Here is a 24,334-nt window from a genome sequence, read left to right as displayed (position 1 = left end):
GGACGACACCAAGGTTGCGGGCTTGTGAGACGGGAAGGATGGTAGTGCCGCCTACAGTGATGGCAAAGTCAGGGAGAGGGCAGGGTTTGGGAGGGAAGATAAGGAGTTCAGTCTTGGACATACTGAGTTTTAGATGGTGGGCAGACATCCAGATGGAGATGTCCTGAAGGCAGGAGGACATACTAGCCTGGAGGGAGGGGGAGAGAGCAGGGGCAGAGATGTAGATTTGGGTGTCATCAGCGTAGAGATCATAGTTGAAGCCGAGGGAGAGAATGAGTTCACCAAGGGAGTGAGTGTGGATAGAGAACAGAAGGGGACCAAGGACTCCGCAGGAGTCCCTCACCTACATGAGGTTCACAATCTAAGGAGGAGGCAGACCAAGTAGTGAGGAAACAGAGACACAGGGAAGATAAGACTTGCCCAACATCATGAAGCAGGCAAGAGGCAGAGTCTGGATTAGAACCTAGGTCCTCTGAATCCCAGGACTGTGTTCTTTCCAGTAGGCTACAGGCTGCACCCACCTAGCTAATTCTCAGCACACATGTCATTTCTCTGGTAAAGGCCTGTCATCATGAGGCATTCAATGACTAGTAGTGATGTATTGACTTTCTCTTCCTAATTCTCTCCTGGACTCTTCCAATCTGGCATCAGCCCCCTACATTCCTGTCTCATCCCACCACCCTAGCCCATACATCACTAGGCTGCCTGGACCATTTTTCTCAAAACTCATTATGTCTATGTTTCCCCTCTCCTCCAGAACTGGAGAGTGGTTGCCTATCCACCTCTGCATTAAATGGAAACTCCTTGCCTTTGGCTTTAAAGCACTCAATCACCTTGCCCCCTGACTATTTTACCTCAATGAATTCCTTCTACAGCCAGCACACTCTTATAACCCCAACCTACTCACTATACCTCGAGCTCATCTACCTCACCGTTGACGTAACACCCACGTTCCTCCCCCTTCATAGCTGACTTTCTATCAATGTCTCCACCTTTAGAGCCTTATTAAAACCATATTTCCTCCTAGAGGCCTTCCCCAACTAAGCCCTCCTTTCCCCTACTCCCTTTCCTTCCTGCATCATCCTTGCACTAGGATTTGTACCCTTCATTCACACCACCCTCAACCCTTACGTACATGTCTGTCATTTATTAAAATGTCTGTCTCGTCCTCTAAAAATAATAATGATGGCATTTATTCAGTGCTTACTATGTGCAAAGCACTGTTCAAAGTGCTGGGGAGGGTGCAAAGCACTGTTCAAATGCTGGGGAGGGACAAGATGATCTGGTTGTCCCATGGGGAGCTCACAGTCTTAATCCCCATTTTACAGATGAGGTAACTGAGGCACAGAGAAGTTAAATGACTTGCCCAACGTCACACAGCTGACAATTGGCAGAACCAGGATTTGATCCCATGACCTCTGAATCCAAAGCCTGTGCTTTTTCCACTGAGCCATGCTGCTTCTCTAGTTTGTACGTTCCTTGTGGGCAGGGAACATGTCTACCAACTGTACTCTCCCAAGCGCTTAGTACTGTGCTCTGCAAACAGTAAGTTCTCAATAAGTACTATCAATATCAAAATATTCAGTATTTGAGCAACTACTGTGTGCAGACCACTGAACCTGATGCTTGGGAGTGTATGATAAAAGTAGGGCATTACTTCAGGCTCCAATAGATCTTCAGAATGATCTACTTAAATAATTACCAGAATAAATAACTAATATTGAGTTCAAGTCTCTGATATTTTGAAGGGTTTGCCCCTTCAGTTCTGCAGGTTTGGGTGTTTGAGTCGTTTAGACTGTGAGCCCACTGTTGGGTAGGGACTGTCTCTATATGTTGCCAACTTGTACTTCCCAAGCGCTTAGTACAGTGATCTGCACACAGTAAGTGCTCAATAAATATGATTGATTGATTGATTGAGGAAAAAAGAACCGAAAATTCCTTTTCCCTAGCCAAGGCCTTGTACTTCCATTTTCATGCCCTTCAACAGAGGGGAGAATCAGTCCCAAAACTGTTACTTTACAGGAAGGGGTATGAAGCAAAACATCTGAGTCTTTTCCCTCTACCTCAAAAAAGTGTAGTCACAAGGAAGGCCAATGAAACTACCTAACCCTAATTCATCATTTCCCAAAGCAGCCCCAAGCTTTCAATGGTTGGAAAATCGCATGCAAAATGGGTAGGAAAAAAAAGCAACAAATGAATGTTTATCAAAACCAGTTTCACCTACCATGTTTATTAACACCATGTTTATCAGGTCATTCATCAATCCTATTCAAGGATTTGCAGCACACTTAAGCTGGAATACTGTTTGTTTTCTCTCCAAATATCCCAACTAACCTGGATAACAACTCTGTCATGTTTTCTTCGTTCATTCCACCGAAGACTTTAAACTTCTTCAAATTGCAGACATGGGTCTTCTCATATTTTCCAAATGTGATACTCTGAACTATAGCAGGCCTTTCAAGCTTCAGAATCAGGTACTGTGCACAGGAAAACAATAAATATAAAGTGAATTCCAATTATCCAAAAAAGATTTGATCACCATAATGTTTGAATAGCATAAGAAATCTTTGAAAAGCAATAGCAGCACAGTATGGATAATGAAGGATAGGGAATAAAGGCATATTCAACAATGGAAGACCTATTCCCTCTATACCATTCGGGCATATACGTCCACTTCATTTCTGACTTCCCTGGTTGGAAATATTTTTGTAATTGTCTCTCATATTCTAGTACAGATCTTTGTAGGCAAGGAATATGTCACTTCATTATTCTGAAGTTTCCCACAAGTGCCTAATAAAATGCATCACACCACACACCACCACCCTTTCCTTCCCCTGACTTTCCCATCACTGTAGAAGGCACCACCATCCTTCCTGTCTCACACCCCCGTAACCTTGGTGCTATCCTTGTCTCCTCCCATTCAACCCATTCAATCACTAAATCCTGTCAGTCCCATCTTCACAACACTGCTAAAATCCATTCTTTCCTCTCCATCCAAACTGCTATGACATTAATACAATCACTCATAATAATAATAATAATAATGGCATTTATTAAGCGCTTACTATGCACAAAGCACTGTTCTAAGCATTGGGGAGGTTACAAGGTGAACAGGTTGTCCCACGGGGGGCTCAAAGTCTTAATCCCCATTTTCCGGATGAGGAAACTGAGGCACAGAGAAGTAAAGTGACTTGCTCAAAATCACAGAGCTGACAACTGGCGGAGCCGGGATTTGAACCCATGACCTCTGACTCCAAAGCCCGTGCTCTTTCACCTGAGCATCCTATTCCGCCTGGATTACTGCTCGGCGGCCTCCTTGCTGACCTCCCAAACTCCTGCCTCTCCCCACTCCATACTTGACTCTGCTGCCCAAATCATTTTTCTACAAAAACATTCATGACATGTCACCCCCTCCTCAAAAAATTAATTCATTCAATCGTATTTATTGAGCGCTTACTGTGTGCAGAGCACTGTACTAAGCGCTTGGGAACTCCAGTGACTGCCCATCCATTCATTCATTCGTATTTACTGAGTGCTTAATGTGTGCAGAGCACTGTACTAAGTGCTTATCAAACAAAAACCCCTCACCATTGCCTTTAAAACACTTCATCACCTAGCCTCCTCCTACCTCACTACTCTCTTGTTACAACCCAGCCCGCACACTTTGCTCCTCTAATTTTTTATTTATTTTTATTTTAATGGTATTTGTTAAGCGCTTACTATGTGCCAAACACTGTTCTAAGCACTGAATGCTAACCTTCTTACGGTGCCTCGATCTCGCCTGTCTCGTCGCTGAACTCTCGCCCACAACCTGCCTCTGGCCTGCAATACCCTTCCTCCTCCAACCTGACAATTACCCTCCTCCTCCTTCAAAGCCTTCTTGAAGGCACATCTCCTCCAGGAGGCCTTCCCTAAATAAGCCCCTCTTTCCTCTTCCCTCACTCCCTTCTGCATTGCCCAGACTTGCTCCCTTTGTTCTTCCCCCAGCCCCACAGCATTTGTGTACATACCTGTAACTTTTTTAGATTAATGTCTGTCTCCCCACAATTAGACTGTAAGCTTGTTTTGGGCAGGGGATGTGTTCATTGCTATACTGAACTCTCACAAGCGCTTAGTACAGTGCTCTACACACAGTAAAAACTCAATGAATATGACTGAATGAATGAATACAGACACAATAAATGTTCCTACTACCATTAATATAACTACTACTACCTCTGCTACTGTTATTTTGCTAATAACTGGGGAGTTGTCCAGCACTGGCCTTACTCTGGCTACCCATTCAATGCTAGATGCAATTCACAAATCCTGCTCAATGCAGAAAGAGCTCAACTGGTTCAGCCAGTATGGAGACACTTCAAATACCAAAAAGTTCTATAAAAGATTATTGCTCCTTTGGGTTTTGTGCCAAGATATAATAATTATTATTACAATAATGATAGTATTTGTTTAGCGCTCAGTATGTGTCAAGCACTGGTGTAGATACAAGCAAATCAAGTTGGATACAGTCCCTGTTCCAGGTGGGGCTTGCTGTCTCAATCCCCATTTTACAGATGAGGCAACTGAGGCACAGAGAAGTGAAGTGACTTGCCCAAGGTCACACCACAGCTACGTGGCAGGGCCAGTATTAGAACCCAGGTCCTTCTGACTTAATAAAGAGGTGACGGCTGGTCACTGAGAGGAAAGGAATAATTCTCTAATTTTTCAGGAGAAACTTGCTACTGCTATTTAGTTCAATCAACACCAAAACTCCTATCATCTAACTTTTAATGTAACAAAGCATCACCAGCAGAAAGTGATGCAAAATAAACCAGTTCTCATAGAACACAATTAATTTAAATAGACCAAGTGACAGCCCATACATAAGCACCATATAGCCTGTTGTTGGGTAGGGACTGTCTCTATATGTTGCCTACTTGTACTTTCCAAGCGCTTAGTACAGTGCTCTGCACACAGTAAGCACTCAATAAATATGAATGAATGAATATAACATACGCAACTCAAATCCACTGCCACTGAAACAGGAAGTCTTATTAAATACAATTTTGCTTAAAATGTATTAAATACATTCATGTTTCATCTTCACCAAGCACTTACTGCATGGGTAGGTCTGCATGACGATGTGCTTCATGAAACAATTAAAGTTAATGGTGGAATAATTTCAATAAAAGATGAACTTCTTGAGCTATGTTTGGATTTGTGTAAGCGAAACAAATTTGAAAGTTGGGAAATTTAGTGCTTGGATGTTTTTTTAATTTTGTGGGATTTTTTTTGCTAGGGGAGGATGGATTTAACGCTTCTGAGAGCTCACTACCATGGAAAAAAAAAGATCAAAAAACTAACTTTTATATAAGAATCCCTTGAGAAAGAAAACACCCAGTATTTGGTGTTAAAGCTACAAATATTGTAGAATTTTTTGATTATTTATTTAAGAATTGGCTAGACTTTTCCATTGGAAAATTCATTTTGGGGAGCTTAAAGCTCAGGCTTTGGGAGTCCTTAGTAGCGTGCAAGTTTCCATTGGGATCAGCTGTTCCTCTGCCGGCTGTTTCATCTATGTGACTTTGTGATTTTGGTTCTTGCAGCAAGGTAGACATCATAGAGGAGAAGGAATCTCTAGAGTTGCTTAAATGTTGGTAGGGAGAGGGCTTGGCAGGGGATGGAGGGCTTCCTGGATGTGATGCACTTCGAGAGACTGTTCAGAGAGGAAGGGGTAATCACCACCATTATTTGATTATTTATTGAGCTGTCAGCATCCTACTGTACAAAGGTGCTATGAGATTTACAAAGCTTTGGTATCTAGTAGAGATAGCACATGAGCAATTCAATCATATTTATTGAGCACTTACTATGTGCAGAGCACTGCACTACTACTATTACTAATAATAATGGCAGCATTTGTTAAGCGCTTACTATGTGCCAAGCACTGTTCTAAGAGCTGGGGGGATACAAGGTAGTCAGGTGAGCCCCACATGGGGCTCACAGTCTTAATCCCCATTTTCCAGAGGAGGGAACTGAGGCACAGAGAAGTTAAGTGACTTGCCCAAAGCCACGCAGCTGACAGGTGGCGGAGCTGGGATTAGAACCCATGACCTCTGAATCCCAAGCCCGTGCTCTTTCCTCTGAGCCACGCACTGGACTAAGCGCCTGAGTATATTCACAAAGGAGATAGCAGTAAGCAGGGTGAATAGAACGAACCTTAGATAAAAGGGGAGGCTTCCTGGGGAAGGGAAATTTGGATCTGAGTTTGAAAGAACGATTGAAATGTGGTATAGTGGAGAGAATCATCATCAATTGTATTTATTGAGCGCTTATTGTGTGCAGAGCACTGGAAGATGTCAGAGAAGTCAAAGGGAGAGCTTGAATGAAGGACAAGAGACGGAAGGGTGAGGTTTTTGGGCTGGGGACAGAAGATACACTTGCCTGGTTGAAGCCAAAAGAGTAGACATGGGAATATGGAAGGATGAGCCTTCAAGTAAGGCAGGGCACAGGGGTGGAGTACCTTGAAATTTAGGGAAGCAGCGTGGCTCAGTGGAAAGAGCCCAGGCTTGGGAGTCAGAGATCATGGGTTTGAATCCCGGCTCCACCACTTGTCAGCTGTGTGACTATGGGCAAGTCACTTCACTTCTCTGGGCTTCAGTTCCCTCATCTGTAAAGTGGGGATGAAGACTGTGAGCCCCACGTGGGACAACCTGATGACCTTGTTATTCCCCCCGAGTGCTTAGAACAGTGCTTGGAACATACTAAGCACTTAACAAATGCCATTATATTATTATTAGGGGAAAGATCTGCACTTGAATGCCACGGCACTGCAGGATGGCCTGGACAAGGGATGATCAAAGGGATGCACTTTGTGCCCGTTCTAGCTGCCACACATAAAATGGGCTTAGGGCAGAAGAGGCAGCATGGCCTAGTGGACAGAGCCCAGTCCTGTGAGTCAGAGGATCTGGGTTCTAATGCCCGCTCTGCCACTTGCCTGCTGGGTGACCTTGGGCAAGTCACTTCACTTCTCTGTGCCTCAGTTACTTCTTCTGTAAAATGGGGCTTAAGACTGTGAGCCCCATGTTGGGGCAAGGACTGTGTCCAACCTGATTGGCTTGTATTTACCCTAGTGCTTAGTACAGTGCTTGACACACAGTGCGTAACAGATACCAGTTTTAAAAGGGGTGGGGAGGAGAGAGGGGGAAAGAGAGAGAGAGAGGGAAGTTCCATGACCAAGTTGCTGCAGTTCAGCCGTGAACTAACCATGCCCTGCTAGACAAGGACTTTGGCAGTGGGCTGGCAAGAAAGCAGCAGGGATAAGAAATGTTCAGCAGAAGCACTTATGTACCTATCTGTAATTTATTTCTGTATATCAATGTCTGTCTTCCCCCTAAGTTCATTTTGGTCAGGGAATATGCCTGGTAATTGTTATATTGTACTCTTCCAAATGCTTAGTTCAGTGTTCTACACACAGTAAGCACTCAATAAATACGACTGATTGAATGAACGAATTGACAATGACAATTGTCAATGACATAATGACATAATTCATTGACACTGACAATGAAATGACAATGACTAGGGGAATTTGGCAGAGGACTAGGTAAGTGAACACCACAGAGGCATCATATCTCATTCCAAGCATATTAGCTTGGTGGTGGTGCTACTGGTGAAAGAAAGCAGTGCGCTTTCTGGGTTTAGATTTTTTGTTGTTTTGTTTTTTTTAAGTCTGGGAGCTTTCTGTCACATGGGGTTTCAGATTGTCAGGAGGATTTGCAATTGGGATGACCACATGAGGGAGGTGTTGATTAAATCTGCCTGGAAGAAATAAAATTGTACTGGAGAGGAGATAACAAGGGAGAAGTGAAGTATCTGAAGTAAACTGGCAAATTTTGAAGCAAGAACTAAGGATCTTGGTCCATCTTTCGATACATTATTGAAGTAAAAGTGCTTCATTAGTAAAAATATCCCTCAGTACATTACTGAAGGGGATCATGACACCAAATACCTTATAAATATTATGTTTCGTATTTCTGGGCTCAACACTCCCTGGAAATTGAGGCAACAAAGCAATAATAATGAAATCTTCTTTCTGCTAATAGCATTACCAAATCAAGGTCAAAATTACTTCTTTTAGGGTTGACAAATGAACTCGGTATCCTTAGAGGATTGGTATCTAGACCTCGGCTGAAAACTCCACTATGAGTGCCAACTGTCTTGGCTGCTCAGAAGGAACTAAATTGACTACCCACTCACCACTATTAGCCAGAAAAATAATGATATGGGTTTCTTAGGTACATGCTTAATCTCTGACAACTTTCAACTGAACTCCTCGGGCTTTTAATAATAACTGAAATAATAATTGTGGTATTCATTAAGCACGTATTATGTGCCAGGCACTGTACTAAGTGCTGGTGTGGATATAAGCAAATAAAGGTGGACACAGTCCTTGTTCCACGCGGGGCTCACAGTCTCAGTCCCCACCGTAAAGATGAGGTAACTGAGGCACACAGAAGAGAAGTGACTTGCTCAAGGTCACAAAGCAGGCAAGTGGTGGAGCCGGAATTAGAATCCTTGACCTTCTGCTAGAGCATAGAGGATGCTCTATCCACTATGCCATGCTGCTTCCCATAGCTAGAAAATATTTAATAATAAAGAACTTTGTTGCATGTGAATTTGATTTTTTGGCAGGGAGGAAGAGGAAGTAATAACATAATTCCATTAAAAGGGGAAACTAATTCAACTAGCAAAACTCTTTCTTTTGTAGCTATAAATACTTCCCTTTGTGCTTTAGCACCCAGGGACACATCGGACCATTAACTTAAAAACACTCCTGATATACATCCAATGAACAGTAATCAAAACTGATGGGCCCAAAACTATTAATTTATTAGTCATTCATTCAATCGTATTTATTGAGCGCTTACCGTGTGCAGAGCACTGTACTAAGCGCTTGGGGAGTACAAGTTGGCAACATAGAGAGACAGCCCCTACCCAACAATGGGCTCACAGTCTAGAAGGGGGAGACAGACAACAAAACAAAATATATTAACAAAATAAAATAAATAGAATAGTAACTATGTACAAGTAAAATAGAGTAATAAATAAAGATAATAGAGAATAATAAAGAGAATAAAGAGAATAAATAAATAAATAATAAATAAAGAGAATAAAGATAATAGAGAAGCAGCGTGGCTTGGTGTAAAAGAGCCAGGGCTTTGGAGTCAGAGGTCATGGGTTCAAATCCCGGCTCCGCCACTTGTCAGCTGTGTGACTTTGGGCAAGTCACTTAAACTCTGTGCCTCAGTTCCCTCATCTGTAAAATGAGGATGAAGACTGTGAGCCCCCCATGGGATAACCTCATCACCTTGTATCCCCCCCCCCCAGCGCTTAGAACAGTGCTTGGCACATAAAGCGCTTAATAAATGTCATCAGTAATAAATCTGTACACGCATATATACAGGTGCTGTGGGGAGGGGAAGGAGGGAGGGCGGGGGGAGGGGGAGAGGAAGGAGAACCTGAGGATTAGTCGACCTGAGGATGCAAGCATTGCTGACTTTTTAATGATGTGAGTAAAAGACGGTGGTTCTAGTGGCACGGTACAATTCAGAGTTTAGACCAAGGGAGGCCCAATCTCATGAACTGAAGAGCCACAAAACAAAAACGTATCAGGGTGAGACCCACAGATCAAGAAAAATTCCTTTAACAAGAATGGCAAGTGCTTGCGAGGGGCAGGAGGGGAGGTGGGGAGCAGCAACAGTAAGCAAGGGACTATCAGGGGGAGGAAAGGGGGGGCACCGCCACCTCTGAGAGACCCCTGGGCCGGCTAAATAATCCAGAATTGAGAAGCAGTGTGGCCTAGTGGAAGGAGCACGGGCTTGGGAGTCAGAGGACCTAATAATAATACCAACAGTAGTAGTAAAAACAAATAATAATAATAATAGTGTTATTTGTTGAGCACTACAAGCCAGGCACTGTTCTGAGCGCTGGGATAGATGCAAGCAAATCCCACAATCCCACGTGGGGCTCACAGCCTTAATCCCCATCTGATAGATGAGGTAACTGAGCCCCAGAGTAGTGAGAAGCAGCGTGGCTTAGTGAAAGGAGCACAGGCTTGGCAGTCAGAAGTCATGGATTCTAATCCCGGCTCTGCCACTAGTCAGCTGTGTGACCTTGGGCACATCACTTTACATCTCTGTGCCTCAGAGATGTAAAATGGGGATTCAATACCTGTTCTCCCTCCTATTTACACCGAGCCCCACGAGGGACTGGGTTACCTTGTATTTACCCCAGTGTTTAGTACAGTGCTTGGAATACAGAACCCGCTTAACAAATACCACAATTAATTGTTACCACAATTATCATTTCACCCTCCGAGACGCGGGTGATTCCAGAGCCGCAGGCTGGCCACCGCCCCCAGTATGGATGATGCACAGGTTGTTTCGCACCAGCGGGTTGCTCTGCTAAAGTTGTTTGAAAGCCAACTCTCGGTTACTTCATTTTTTGAAAACGGTTGAAGGTGGACAAGACATCACCTTACTGTGTGCCAGAAGAGCAGTGTGGTCCAATGGATAGAACGCAGGCCTGGATTCTAATCCCAGCTCTGCCACTTGTAATACAACAATGACTCCCTTTTTCCCCAAAGACTTTTTGAAGGCCCATCTCCTCCAAGAGGCCTTCCCTGACTAAACCGTTTTCCACTTTTCCTACTTCCATCTTCGTTACCCTGATTTGCTTTTTATTTACCCTTTCCTCAACCCCACAGCCCTTATGTATGTATCCATTATTTAATTTCTGTCTCTTCCTCTAGACCGTGAGTTCATTGTGGGTAGGGAATGTGTCTACCAATCCCCTGTATCGTAATGTCCAAAGCATTTAATACAGTGCTCTCCACACAGCGCTCAATAAATATGAGTATCTTTTAGACTGTGAGCCCACTGTTGGGTAGGGACTGTCTCTATATGTTGCCAACTTGTACTTCCCAAGCGCTTAGTACAGTGCTTTGCACACAGTAAGCGCTTAATAAATACGATTGATTGATCGATTGATCACACACTTAAAGGAAAACGAAAAACACAAAAAACAGACCTTATGTTTCCTAATAGACTCTTTATACTATGAGGGCTTTTCAATCAAAGCTTTGCAGGTCAGATGCCCAAACACTATGACAAGAAAGGAGGTTTTAGAGAGAGTTGAAATTTCCATTTCCATTGCTGCCCTGCCTCTCAAGTGCTCAGCACTTCTTTATGGTATTTAAGCATTTACTATGTGCCAGGCACTGTACTAAGCGCTGGGGCAGATACAAGTTAATCAGGTTAGACAAAGTCCCTTTTCCCACATAGAGCACACAATCTTAATCCCCATTTTACAGATGAGGTAACTGAAACAGAGAGGTTCAGTGACTTGTCCAAGGTCACACAGCATACACGTGGAAGAACTGGGATTAGAACTAAGGTCCTTCTGACTCCTAAGGTCCATACTCTATCCACTAGCCCACGCTGCTTCTCCTCCTCCTAACACTGTAGAGCATGGTTAACTACCCAGTGGAACTGAAAACGCTCTGGCAATAATTTGTCATTTTGTTGGGAGGAGTTCCGTGGAAATTTCATAAACTACTTAATATGCCAGACAGTTTTCAGCTGCAGCTGGAAAATGAACTAAAAGATTCTAGTGGCTAAAAAATCAAATGAAACTATGTGGATAAAAAAATGCCCTTTAAAAAATTAGTCCTAAACTCTTGATCTGATGCTTTCATTTATGTAATTTGTACTTTTTTGCTTACTTTTATCAGATAGTTACAGCTAAACCTTTTCTCTTGTTCCTACTGAATGTATAAAAAAAGTGTGTCTGCTCAACTCCCTCATTAAATTGCACAATCCTCAAGGGCAGAAAAAAATATTTCCTACTTTTTATGTACGCTTCCAAGAACCTCGTACAGGGCTTAGACTCTGAGATCCTCTTAAATCTAAAGCTGACATGGTTTTGGAACAATACAATATGAATATTGATTCCTTAAGGCGTGGAGATACTTCTGAGGTCTTGACAGTGTTTTGGAATTCATCTCTTGGCACTGTATTAAAAACATTACATAAAACTGAATAGATATAGGCACAAAAGAGTAGAACTAAATAAACTCAAGCCACAGAAGCCCTGGACACTTTGGGAAGAGAAAACCTGAATGTTCTACTGGGCACAGAATTATTTTTCATCCAGCAAGGTGATCCAAATGTACAATCTCAATATCAATGGCTATTAACAGTGAAGTTACTTTTAAGACTATTTGATTATACTCACTTGAGTACAAATAGAAAAAATTCCTCCTCAATTAAAGATAATGCAAGTCACACTGCCGTTCTCTCAATGAACTAAATCAGTACAGGTCAGGCAACCTCAACACTGAGGGGAGAATCCTGTATCAAGGTCTACAACATTAGTTTCATGAATATGGGATTTCCAGCTCTTCCATAAACCAACAACCCAAATAGTTTCAGGAGATGAGCTAAGCTATTTGAACAGATCCCTAAGTCACAGATTTACTGTCATGCTTACAAATTATGTCGTTCTATTTCCAGACAGAAAACCTAGCAGGTTCATTTCTTCCCCTCATCCCCTCACCCACGCCCCAATAAAAACTGCTATCATGTGTATTTCTTTTCACTGGTACTTATTACCCTTTAAGGTTAATTCAACATTCCCAATCCATGTAGCTCGCTCGAATATTCCCTTTCTGACTGATATAACTGAATAGACATAATTCAAATGAGCTGCTACCTAGAGACTTTCGACTTTTCAACATCCTTTTTATTTAAGTGGTGTAACAGAGATCTGGCACATATCGAGGGTTCCTCCCAAATAGCCTGACTACTGTGCAACTGATAGATATTTTAAAAACATTCCTTAAATAGGAGCAATCCACCCTACAGCAAGCAAACAGGCCCAAAAAAGCAAGGAGAGAGCCACGCAAATTAGTAAGACTGTACCTAGCAAACTGTAGCTCAGGATGCTTGTTCTGGTGCTTATTCCAGAACAGCTGTTCTCCAGTTCCACAAATGGAAACAGTCTTAAAAATAAAGCCTGAGGAATTATGGTTAGGGAGAACTTTACAAAAAGGGTCAATAAGAGCAATTATTCAGGGATTCTTCCCCACTTCTCAAAATTCTCTATTGGTTGCCCCATTTCTCGCCATCTCTATAATTCACTCAATCATTTATTGAGCGCTTACCGTGTGTACAGCGCTGTGCTAAGTGCTTGGAAAGTACAATTCAGCAACAGAGACAATCCCTGCCCACACCGGGCTTACAGTCTAGAGGACTGTAATGGCATTTATTGGCATAACTATAATAGCTATAATGGCATTTATTGAGGGCTTACTGTGCGCAGAACACTGCATTTTAGTGCATGGACTAAACTTGGACTTCCCAAGCGCTTAATACAGTACTCTGCACACAGTAAGCGCTCAATAAATATGATTGAATGAATCCCCCCCTTATCTCCTTCCCCTCCCCACAGCACCTGTATATATGTATATATATTCGTACGTATTTATTACTCTATTTATTTTATTTGTACATATTTATTTTATTTTGTTAATATGTTTTGTTTTGTTGTCTGTCTCCCCCTTCTAGACTGTGAGCCCACTGTTGGGTAGGGACCGTCTTTATATGTTGCCAACTTGTACTTCCCAAATGCTTAGCACAGTGCTCTGCACACAGTAAGCACTCAATAAATACGATTGAATGAATCCCCCCTTACCTCCTTCCCCTCCCCAGAGCACCTGTATATATATATATATGTATATATATATTTGTACATATGTATGACTCTATTTATTTTATTTATACATATTTATTTTATTTGTTAATATGTTTTGCTTTGTGTCTCCCCCTTCTAGACTGCGAGCCCACTGTTGGGTAGGGATCGTCTCTATATGTTGTCAACTTGTACTTCCCAAGCGCTTTGTACAGTGCTCTGCACACAGTAAGTGCTCAATAAATAATATTGAATGAATGAATGCATGGGAGAGTACATCATCATCATCATTATGGCATTTATTAAGCGCTTACTATGTGCAAAGCACTGTTCTAAGCGCTGGGGCGGTTACAAGGTAATCAGGCTCACAAGTCTTGATCCCTATTTTCCAGATGAGGTACCTGAGGCACAGAGAAGTTAAGTGACTTGCCCAAAGTCACACAGCCGACAATTGGCAGAGCTGCGATTTGAACCCATGACCTCTGACTCCAAAGCCCGTGCTCTTTCCACTGAGCCACGCTGCTTCTCTGTACATGATCCCTACCCTCAAGGAAATTACAATCTGGCAGGGGAGACAGACACTGAAACAGACTATAGGTAGGAATAAGGAGCAGACTTTAAAGATATGAACATTAGCACTAATGGTGGGGTGGAGAGGGCGGAGTGAGAATGTGAGACTGGGAGTGAGACTCACAGTTTAGACTGTGAGCCCACTGTTGGGTAGGGACTGTCTCTATATGTTGCCAATGTGTACTTCCCAAGTGCTTAGTACAGTGCTCTGCACACAGTAAGCGCTCAATAAATACGATTGATGATGATGATGATGATGATGATGATGATGATGATGAGTGAGAAAATACCCAAGTGGTTAGATGAGCACCCAAAATGATAAAGTGGCAGTAGGGGGAGAGGTAGGGCAGGGAGATGAGTGGTGAAACCGGGATGACCTCCTAGAGGAGGTGTGATTTCAGAAGGGATTAGAAGATGGGGAGATCAGTGATCTTCCAGAAGCAAAGGGGAGGGAGTTCCAGAGAGAATGGAGGACTTGAGCAAGAGGCTGGTGTCGAGAGACACAAGAATGAAGCACAGTGAGTAGGTTGACTTGAGAAGAGCTATGCTCATGATTTGGGGTGAACTGCGGAAGAGTTCCCTCAATGGCAGGAAATCTGCCTACGAAATCTACTGTACTCTCCCAAGTGCTTAGTACAATGCTCTGCACAGAGCAAGCCCTCAATCAGTAAAATCAAATTATTCCTTTCGCCGTTTTTAAAACCAGATAGCATGAGATATCCTACCAAAGCAATCTGGGAATCATATAATAACCCCCCCACACTGCAGATGGCCACCCAGTCAAGCTCTGTTTTCCCCTCTTTAGACTGTAAGCTCACTGTGAGCAGGGCAAGTGTCTATTATTAGATTGTACTCTCCCAAGCACTTGGTACAGTGCTCTACATACAGTGAACGCTCAATAAATACTACTGACTGATTGAAATGATCTCTTTTGAGGTCTTTAAAAACAGAGAGTCTGAGGGGATGTCCCAATGAAGGAAGGAGGAGAGGCTCGGAATCTTATTATGAGAAGCAGCATGGCTTAGTGGAAAGAGCACAGGCTTGGAAGTCAGAGGACATCAGTTCTAATCCCAGCTCCACCATTTGTCTACTCTGTGACCTTGGGCAAGCCACTTAACTTCTCTGTGCCTCAGTTACCTCATCTGTTAAAGGGGATTAAAGACTGTGAGGCACACATGGGACAACCCAATTATCCAGCGCTTAGAACAGTGGCTTTGCACATAGTAAGCGCTTAATAAAAGCCATAAGTGCATCTAACCCAGGGAAGCGCTTAATAAATGCCATTATTATCTTGTATCTACCCCAGCGTTTAGAACAGTGTTTGGCACATAGTAAGCACTTAACAAATACCATAGTTATTATTATTATTCTCATTAATTATTATAATGTCCTCCTTCCAGGTGGCCACCCTGCCAAACTCTGCTTTCCTCCCTCTAGACTTTAAGCTCCTTGTGGGCAGGAAATGTGCCTACCAACTGTTTTACTGTACTCTCCCAAGCACTTAGTACAGTGATCTGCATTCAGTAGGCACTAATAAATACCACTGGCTGACCAAGATCAGAATTCTTGAAGTACCCTCCTCCCTCAACTCTACCTCCAAGCACTCATGGAAAATCCAATCTCCATATTATGTTCTCTGCTTTCCTGAAATGTTTAAAGCTTGCAGACCCCTTTTCTTTAAACTAGCCAGGAGAAAGAAGGGAAATATGCTTGGCCTGACGACTGAAGAGAAGCAGACCAAGAAAAGTCGAGAAAGCGTGTGCATAGAAGTGTGTGGGGGGGGAAGGAAATAGAGAGATATGGTGCTGAACTTGCTTCATCAAAAGTGTCCTGCAATTAGGAACTATGACAGTGGATGATGTGGCAGAAAGAGAAGACTGACGTGCTTTCAAGACAGTGCCTTGCAACAAGGTAACTAGTCTCAACATTGAATCAGATACACTGTTTCCTTTGACCTTGGGTACTTGTGTCCCTAAGCACAATGGAAAGGTAAATAGAGAAAATGTGGCCAACCTGAGACCTCACTACTAATATTTCTTTCCTCCCTTCCCTCAGGTTTCTCTACTGGAGTTCAGGAAAGGAGGGGAAAACTGAATTCATTTCTCCTCCCATCTTCTGCCCTACTCTTCTAAAATTCAATTATAAAACAATGTTTCACACAAATTAACACCCCTCTCCCTCCCTCATACTGGAGTTTTACAGCAATGTAAACTAGCTATTAATAATCCTTAACATTATTCTTCCACGCGTGGCTTAGTGGAAAGAGCCCAGGCTTGAAAGTCAGAGGTCAAAGGTTCTCATCCCGGCTCCTCCACTTGTCAGCTGTGTGACTTTGGGCAAGGCAATTAACTTCTCTGTGCCTCAGTTATCTCATCTGCAAAATGGGGATTAAGACGGTAAACCCCACGTGGGGCAACCTGATAATCTTGTATCTACCCCAGCATTTAGAACAGTGCTTGGCACATAGTAAGTGCTTAACAAATACCATCATTATTATTATTATCAGAACAAGAGCTCTTTGGGGGGGTGAGGAGGTGTTAAAACCAAATCTGAACCCCAGCTCTCACACTGACTCTAGCTGAATTAATAATAATAATTATGGTGTTTGTTAAGCACTTATTAAGTGCCAAGCACTGTACTAAGCACTGACGTAGATAAGATAATCGGGTCCCACATGGGACTCACAGTCTAATTAGGAGTGAGAACAGGTATTAAATCTCCATTCTGCAGATGAGGGAACTGAGCCACAGAAAAGGTAAGTGGCTTTTCCATGGTCACACAGCAGGTAAGTGGCGGAGCCAGAATTAGAATCCAGGTCCTCTAACTCTCAGGCTCATCTTCTATGTATGTGTGCATAACTTTAGTTGTATATGCACTTGATTCAACTATCAATCAATGGTATTGAGCTCTTATTCTGTGCAGAGCACTGTACTAAGCGTCTGGGAGAGTATAATACAACTGAGTTGGTAAACGTGCTCCCGGCCTTCAAGGAGCTTACAGTCTAGTGGACTGTAACCAAAAGCCCCTTTGTGGGTAGAGACAATATAGCACACATGACTCTGAGCACAGTAAATAAACGTAACCCTAAGGGTGTGTCTCCTAGACCTAAACTGAGATCCTGAAGTACCTCCAACCCAGAGCTAACTTTTAACTGTCTCCCCTGGTTTGAGCAGATAAAGCTGCTTCTTCACATGTTCTGGGAATTTCAGCTCATGTTGTTGGCAGGAAAGAGTCCTGAAATGAGATAAAGGCTCAATGACATGCCCCTGCCTCCCTCCACTCATCACCTGCAACTGTCCTCATCAAGCTATTTTGGGGAAGGAAAGGCAACATCACAGCTATGTTGCCTCTCTTGTTCGGTTCAAGCGTCTCCTCCATCGTTCCTGTCTAATGTATCAAGTATCGTGGAGGGCAAGATGCAGTCTTTCAAAATTGCCTTTAAAAGGCCGAGCTAACTAGAGAAGATATTAAGGGAACTTTTTAATAATGATGGAAACTGAGAGCTCTTGTTCCTATGTCTTCTCCAGGCATACAGCGACAGGAATAGGAAGAGTGGAAAGCAAGCCTAACTGTATTTTGTTCATGACACTCCCGTCTCCTGCCTGACCCTTGATCATACTTTCCCCTTCACCTGGAACATCCACACAGCCCTGCTTTACTAAAACATACCTCTCCTCTCATTCACAGCCCTTTTAGGACCCTGTCTCCTTTGGAAGTGTTCTTAAACTAACTTCCCGTCTTCCTGGTAATGACATCCTATCAGAAGTAGTGGTAGCAATCACAATAGCGGCATTTATTGGGCGCTCGGTTGGTTCAGAACACTGTCTTAGGCTTGTGGGAAATACAGAATAAAGAAGTGACACATTCCCTGCCCAAAAGGAGCTTACGTTATAAAGTGGTACACAAACATTAGCCACCAAGGGCAAGTGTACATCTGCTTGTTTATTTTATTTACCCACTAATGTTTATCAATTTGCCTGGTCTCTCATTTTTACCTGGTATATTCAGTTTTTCCATAACGCATGTTTCACCATGAATTTTTGAAAGAACACAATGCCCAGATTAAAGTAAGTCTTCCAAAAGCATTTCTGGACATAGTACTAAGTGGTGTCAGAAGAACTGGTTTTGTTTGTGCCTCAATGGAAAATTTCCTTAAAGTGGGGTTTGACAAAAACATAGGCTTGCATTATAGGAGGACTGATTTTATGGGAAATGTTCCACTTTTCTCCACTAAACTGAAGGCAGGGATTTTGTCATTTATGCTGGAAAAGTGCTCTGCACACAGTTCACCCTCAGTGAATCCTGTTGAGATGCCACACAATTTGTTTAGCATATTTAAATGCAATAACTTAGAAAAGCATGGGGAAAGACCTATTTGCTTAAGCATTAAATGCAGCATAAGGGAGAAAACAAAGCTATCTAGAGTTCACTTTGCTGACTTCAATTTATTAATCAAGAATTTTCTACATTAGCTCCAAATGATTGAAAGTTAAAAGCTACTGCTTACACAGTGTGTGTGTGTGTGTGTGTGTGTGTGTGTGTGTGTGTGTGTGTGTGTGTGTGTGTGTGTGTGTGTGTGTGTGTTTGTATCTCAAACTCTAGCCAGGACCACTCAATTAAGTGACTTCCCCAGGACTAACAATACCATTTTATGCTTATATAGTAAACATATGTCCTAAATTAAACCCATAACATATAATCAACTTTCAATTTAGTCAGTTGCATTGTTTATTCATTTCTCTTCTCCACCTTCTTCCTGCTACATGCTTTTTGGCCATTTCACATGGCTCATACTTCTAAACAAGGATGCATAAGGGAAGGAGAAACAGTGAAACGTAAATACTGTTAGTCATTTCTGCTATTCGTTTCCACAACTGTGGAAATCGCTTCCAGCTTACTGCTTATGAAGATTTCTCTAGTCCCCAATTTACCCAGCTCCTTCCTTCCTCAGCCAATTTGGTTCGCCCCCCCGCCGCACTTCTTTCGTCCAGCCCTTTCCCCTCCCCGCACCCCCGCACACACATTTCCCCAGATACATTCTCTTCCTATGCACAAAATATGTTAAAACTGCCATTCTTCAAGTGATCTTTAAAAATGCCAAAACAATCAGGTGCAAATGAAAGCACACACATAGCGTAACTTCTCCTTTCATCATATTTTTATAACCTCAACATGTTACCTTTAAGTAAAGGTATCCCTTTTGCAAGGAGAGTTCACAAAGAATGGTGCTAATATCAAAGCCATACCAACAAAATGCAAAACAGCTTTCCCTGCTGAGAGCAAATTAGGAGAACCATTTTCACAAATAATCAGCTATCAGAGAGATCTTTCAATTAAAAAAAAATTGAATAGATATTGATTAATTGTCTCAAAGACAATAAAAGAAAAACAGGGCAGACCCATTTCCAAAAATGAAAAGCAATAAAAAAAAAAAGAATTCTTGGTGCCTGAGGTAAAATGGAAAATCTAGATAAGAAAAATAGATGAGACCTGAGATAGCATTTCACCAGGTAAATTCTGAGTAAGCCAGGGAGAGGTTAAAGATGGAAAAGAATGAAGAACTGAGGCAAATAAAAACTATACCAACTTACAGTACCATCAATTCTTGCTATTCAAAATGAAAGGTGGAAGTTAAGTCTTGGGAGAAATACAATACAAAGCCCCCACCAATCAGTGTTTCCCTACTTCACATCATGAGAGGTCTGGCCTAGCCTTTTTCATTTGTCACATCTCTCAGAGCAGTACATGCTGACCTAAAATCATCACCAACCTTAATATTTCAAAGGCAGTTAGGGCTCCAAAGGATTCAAACACCAACAAAAGCTTCTTCAGTCAAACAGAGACACTTTCCCCACCTTTTTCAGGCAAAAACTAAACTCCTACTCCTTCCAAAAAAAGAAGAAACTCTTCCATGACCAAGCAAATGGGAGTAATAAATACCACAATGATCTTGTTGCAAAATACTGGGGAAATTTACAAGAGCACATGAACATAGGTGCCTGCTAGCCTACTTCTTTTTAACACCAAGAAATGACAAAAACTTATTGGCCCCCCCTTTCCCCAAAAAAGTTGCACCATACCAGTTCCAGCCTTTAATCCCAACAGCTTAAAAACGGACTGGGTTTTAAGGGGGAATTCTTAAGGAAGAATAAGGATGCTCACCTGAGGTGGGTAGTTGCTCTCTGAAGACCACCGTGAAGACTGGTCATTTGGCTTATCCACTAAAATATTCCTGAAAGAGGAGAGAGAGGCACATGTACATTAAAATCAATCTGGACAGCAACCTCTCCCTATCACCCAATCAATCCAGCAGATCATTCTTGGTAGGCATATCGGAAATCATTTAGTAAGTTGCTCCCAAATTCCTCTCAGCTGCCAATTCCTTTCCCAGTTGTCAGAGCCCCTTCTAGTGGGATGGAAGGTGGCATGCTGCTACTGCAATTCATTCCTTCTATCGTATTTATTGAGCGCTTACTGTGTGCAAAGCACTGTACTGAGTGCTTGGGAGAGTACAACATAACAACAAACAGACACGCTCCCTGGCTGGTGACCCAGGAGTACCTGAAGAGAACGAACCACTTCTCCAGGTCCTGCCCATCCATGCCAGGGTCTTTAAAAAGATGCTCTCAACGTACCAAAGCCCTGGCCCTTTTAAAGTGCCACCACAGGCTGGCTGGGCTCATCAGCAAATTCAAGAGGCCTCCACCCGGAGATGCTCACATAGGTTGGCCCTCCAAATCAGTGGAGGGATAAGGCAATCTCTAGAGCTCAGGACCTCAGCACCCCTAAGAATCTCTGCTGTTCCCAAGGGACTACATGGGTCTTGACTATTGTCTTCAAAGCTCTCCACCCCTTGACCCCTCCTACCTCACCTCCCTTCTCTCCTTCTACAGCCCAGCCCTCACACTCTGCTCCTCTGCCGCCGCTAACATCCTCACTGGGTGTCGTTCTCGCCTGTCCTGCCGTCAACCCCTGGCCCACGTCCTACCTCTAGCCGGGAATGCCCTCCGTCCTCACATCCGCCAAGCTAGCTCTCTTTCTCCCTTCAAAGCCCTACTGAGAAGTCACCTCCTCCAGGAGGCCTTCCCAGACTGAGCCCCCCTTTTCCTCTGCTCCTCCTCCCCTCCCCATCGCCCCACTTCCCTCGCTCTGCCCTACCCCGCCTCCGCCCCACAGTACTTGTATATATATGTACATATTTATTATTCATTTTAATGATGTGTACATATCTATAATTCTATTTATTTATATTGATGTTATTGATGCCTGTCTACTTGTTTTGTTGTCTGTCTCCCCCCTTCTAGACTGTGAGCCCGTTGTTGGGTAAGGATTGTCTCTGTTGCCAGACTGTACTTTGTAAGTGCTTAGTACGGTGCTCTGCACACAGTAAGCACTCAATAAGTATGAATGAATGAATGGTGTGTGTGACCTTGGGCAAATCACTTAACTTCTCTGTGGCTCAGTTTCCTCATCTGTAGAATGGGAATTAAATATATGAGCTCCTTCCTACTTAGATTGAGAGTCCCATGAAGGACAGGGACTGTGCTTTTTTTGGAATGCCTTGTATCTCCCTCAGAGCCTAGTACAGTGCTTGGCACATAATCATTGGGATTTACTAACTGATTAGAGAAGCAGTATGCCTTAATGTAAAGAGCATGGGCTTTGGAGTCGGAATATGTGGGTTTTAATTCTGCCTCCGCCACTTGTCAGCTGTGTGACCTTGGGCCAGCCACTTAACTTCTCTGTGCCTCAGTTACCTCATCTGTAAAATGGGGATTATTAAGCCCCACGTGGAACAACCTGATTACCTCGTATCTACTCCAGTGCTTAGAACAGTGCTTGGCAAAGAGTAAGCACTGAACAAATACCATAATTATTATTATTACTAAGCACTTTGTGCAGAGCATTATACTATGCACTTGGACAAGTACAATATAGTTGGTAAGCACGATTCCTGCATATGCATAACCAAGTTATTATCATTACTAGTACTACTACATTCTCACCAACCAAAATCTAAGTCTGGGATTGCTAATAACTGAAACACATTGACAAAGACCATCAGACTTAGAATCAGGATTTTAAGTCCTGTGAAAGTTTTTTTTTTTGGCCCTATTCTATTCCCCTCACTCTCATCCATCTGTAATTATTCCAGAGCAAGAAATTTGGATTTATCACCTTTAAATATTGTGTATACTGAAATTTCCCCCAGAATTCATTTGAGTCTCTTAAGTCCAAACACTGAGCAAGGTTCTACACAGCATACACCCAAGGAAGAGACAGTAACGCCAATGTGATTTTATTTGCTAATGGGTATCGTGTTTACTTGTAATTTGCAGTTTTACTATCAAAAATCATACAGAAGTACACTAGATATCCTAATTTTTGGATAGCTTAACTGAAATAAAGTAGTAAAGAAATTCAGGTTCTGTATTCAAATACTCATTCAGTCACCCAACTTAGAGAAAAGTCACATGGGGAAAGGGTCGGAGGGTGCAGCCTGGGGTAACTATGAATTTTAATTAAAATAAAAAATGACTACACTAATGAGTTTCCTCAGGCTTTTTAAAACTCCCTCCCATTGGACACGTCAACACTATTAATCAATAATCAGGCTGCTGAAAATTTGGCAGACGGCAGTGATGTTGACAGCTAATAATTTTTTGTGAGACATTTTTAACCTGTCTATAGGACCGCAGCAGTCAGCCAAAATGTATGACTCACAAATGCTTTAACATCGCCTATTTCATCATCAGTAAACATTTACCGAGTACCAACTGTACGCATGGCGTTATCCTCGGCATGACAACAGAACATCTCAAGGCAAGAGCTAAAACTTCATTAGCTGTAAATGAAAAATCTGAATAAGCAAAGTGAAAATCTGTTTGGGTTTATTACCCACTAAAGGAGGAGTATAAGGCTCAGTGACTGCTCTTTTCCATACTTCGGAAATGCCAGAATGATGAGCAACAAAGTTGAAAAAGAGATTGACATTATATGTATACACTGCCATTCATATAGATAGAGCTCAACTTGCTTTTGTAAGTTTTGTTGACTAAACAATACTTGCACAACCAAACTTTCCTACTATCTATACAAAACAGTGACAGAAAGGCAGTAAGAGTTAAAGCTAGGGCTGGCTTCCAAGAGTTCCACGTGCAAATAGTGGAGAATATTTTGGACCAAGAAAGAAGTTATTATAGCTCAATGTCCTTATCTTTGCTTTAAATAAAAGTTGAGAGAGAAAAACCTAGCCCCTAAACACTTGTAATTTTAACCTGTCTAAAATGGACCTGCTATAAAGCCCCATGAAACAGACAATCCCTGTCTGACCTGTTTTTGAGGGTGAGACCGCACTGTCATTTGAGAAAAGCCTTGGTGTCTGAGCAAAGCTCACTTCAAATGGCTACGGCCAGAAAAAAATGCCCTCATATATTTTCACGAGGACAGCATGTAAGCAACTCTTGTAAGTTGTAAGCACTGCAACTTTGAGCTGAAGGAGAGTCCTGATAAGGTTTGTGATACTTTTGGTGGTATGATGAGGATTAAAAGCACACCTACAGTGAGGGCAGAATTCCGACCCAGAGCTGGCAGGATTGGAAACCGATAGTCAAAGGGGCCTGTGGTGAAGGGTAGAGGCGTGACCTAAGATCTCCCTCTATTCCTGGCCCTGAAGTCACCCCTCACTAAGAAAAAGCCTCTGCTCTCTCTCCCTCCCTCCAGGCTTGTGTCTCCTCCGGCCTTCAGGACATCTCCATCTGGATGTCTGCCCAACATTTAAAACTCCCTATGTCCAAGACTGAACTCCTTATCTTCCCTCCCAAACCCTGCCCTCTACCTGACTTTCCCGTCACTGTAGACGGCACTACCATCCTTCCCGTCTCACAAGCCCGCAAACTTGGTGTCATCCTCGACTCCGCTCTCTCGTTCACCCCACACATCCAATCCGTCACCAAAACCTGCCGGTCTCACCTCCGCAACATCGCCAAGATCCGCCCTTTCCTCTCCATCCAAACCGCTACCTTGCTGGTTC

At 42.7% G+C, this 24,334-nt stretch overlaps 1 protein-coding gene across 1 annotated transcript in view; it reads right to left on the bottom strand.

Moving 5' to 3' along the window:
- MKLN1 (muskelin 1) overlaps positions 1-24,334 on the bottom strand; it is a 199,825-nt gene that overhangs the window by 147,656 nt on the left and 27,835 nt on the right. The window contains exons 2-3 of the mRNA XM_038752328.1: positions 20,464-20,533; positions 2,335-2,477 (exon numbers count right to left, since the gene is read on the bottom strand). Of these exons, the coding sequence (XP_038608256.1) occupies positions 2,335-2,477; positions 20,464-20,533 (213 nt within the window). The remainder of the gene's footprint in view (positions 1-2,334; positions 2,478-20,463; positions 20,534-24,334) is intronic.

This window comes from Tachyglossus aculeatus, chromosome 10, assembly GCF_015852505.1.
Source record: "Tachyglossus aculeatus isolate mTacAcu1 chromosome 10, mTacAcu1.pri, whole genome shotgun sequence".
Taxonomy (NCBI): domain Eukaryota; kingdom Metazoa; phylum Chordata; class Mammalia; order Monotremata; family Tachyglossidae; genus Tachyglossus; species Tachyglossus aculeatus.
Note: the sequence above shows the minus strand (reverse complement) of the source record. Positions and strands in the feature narration are given on the sequence as shown.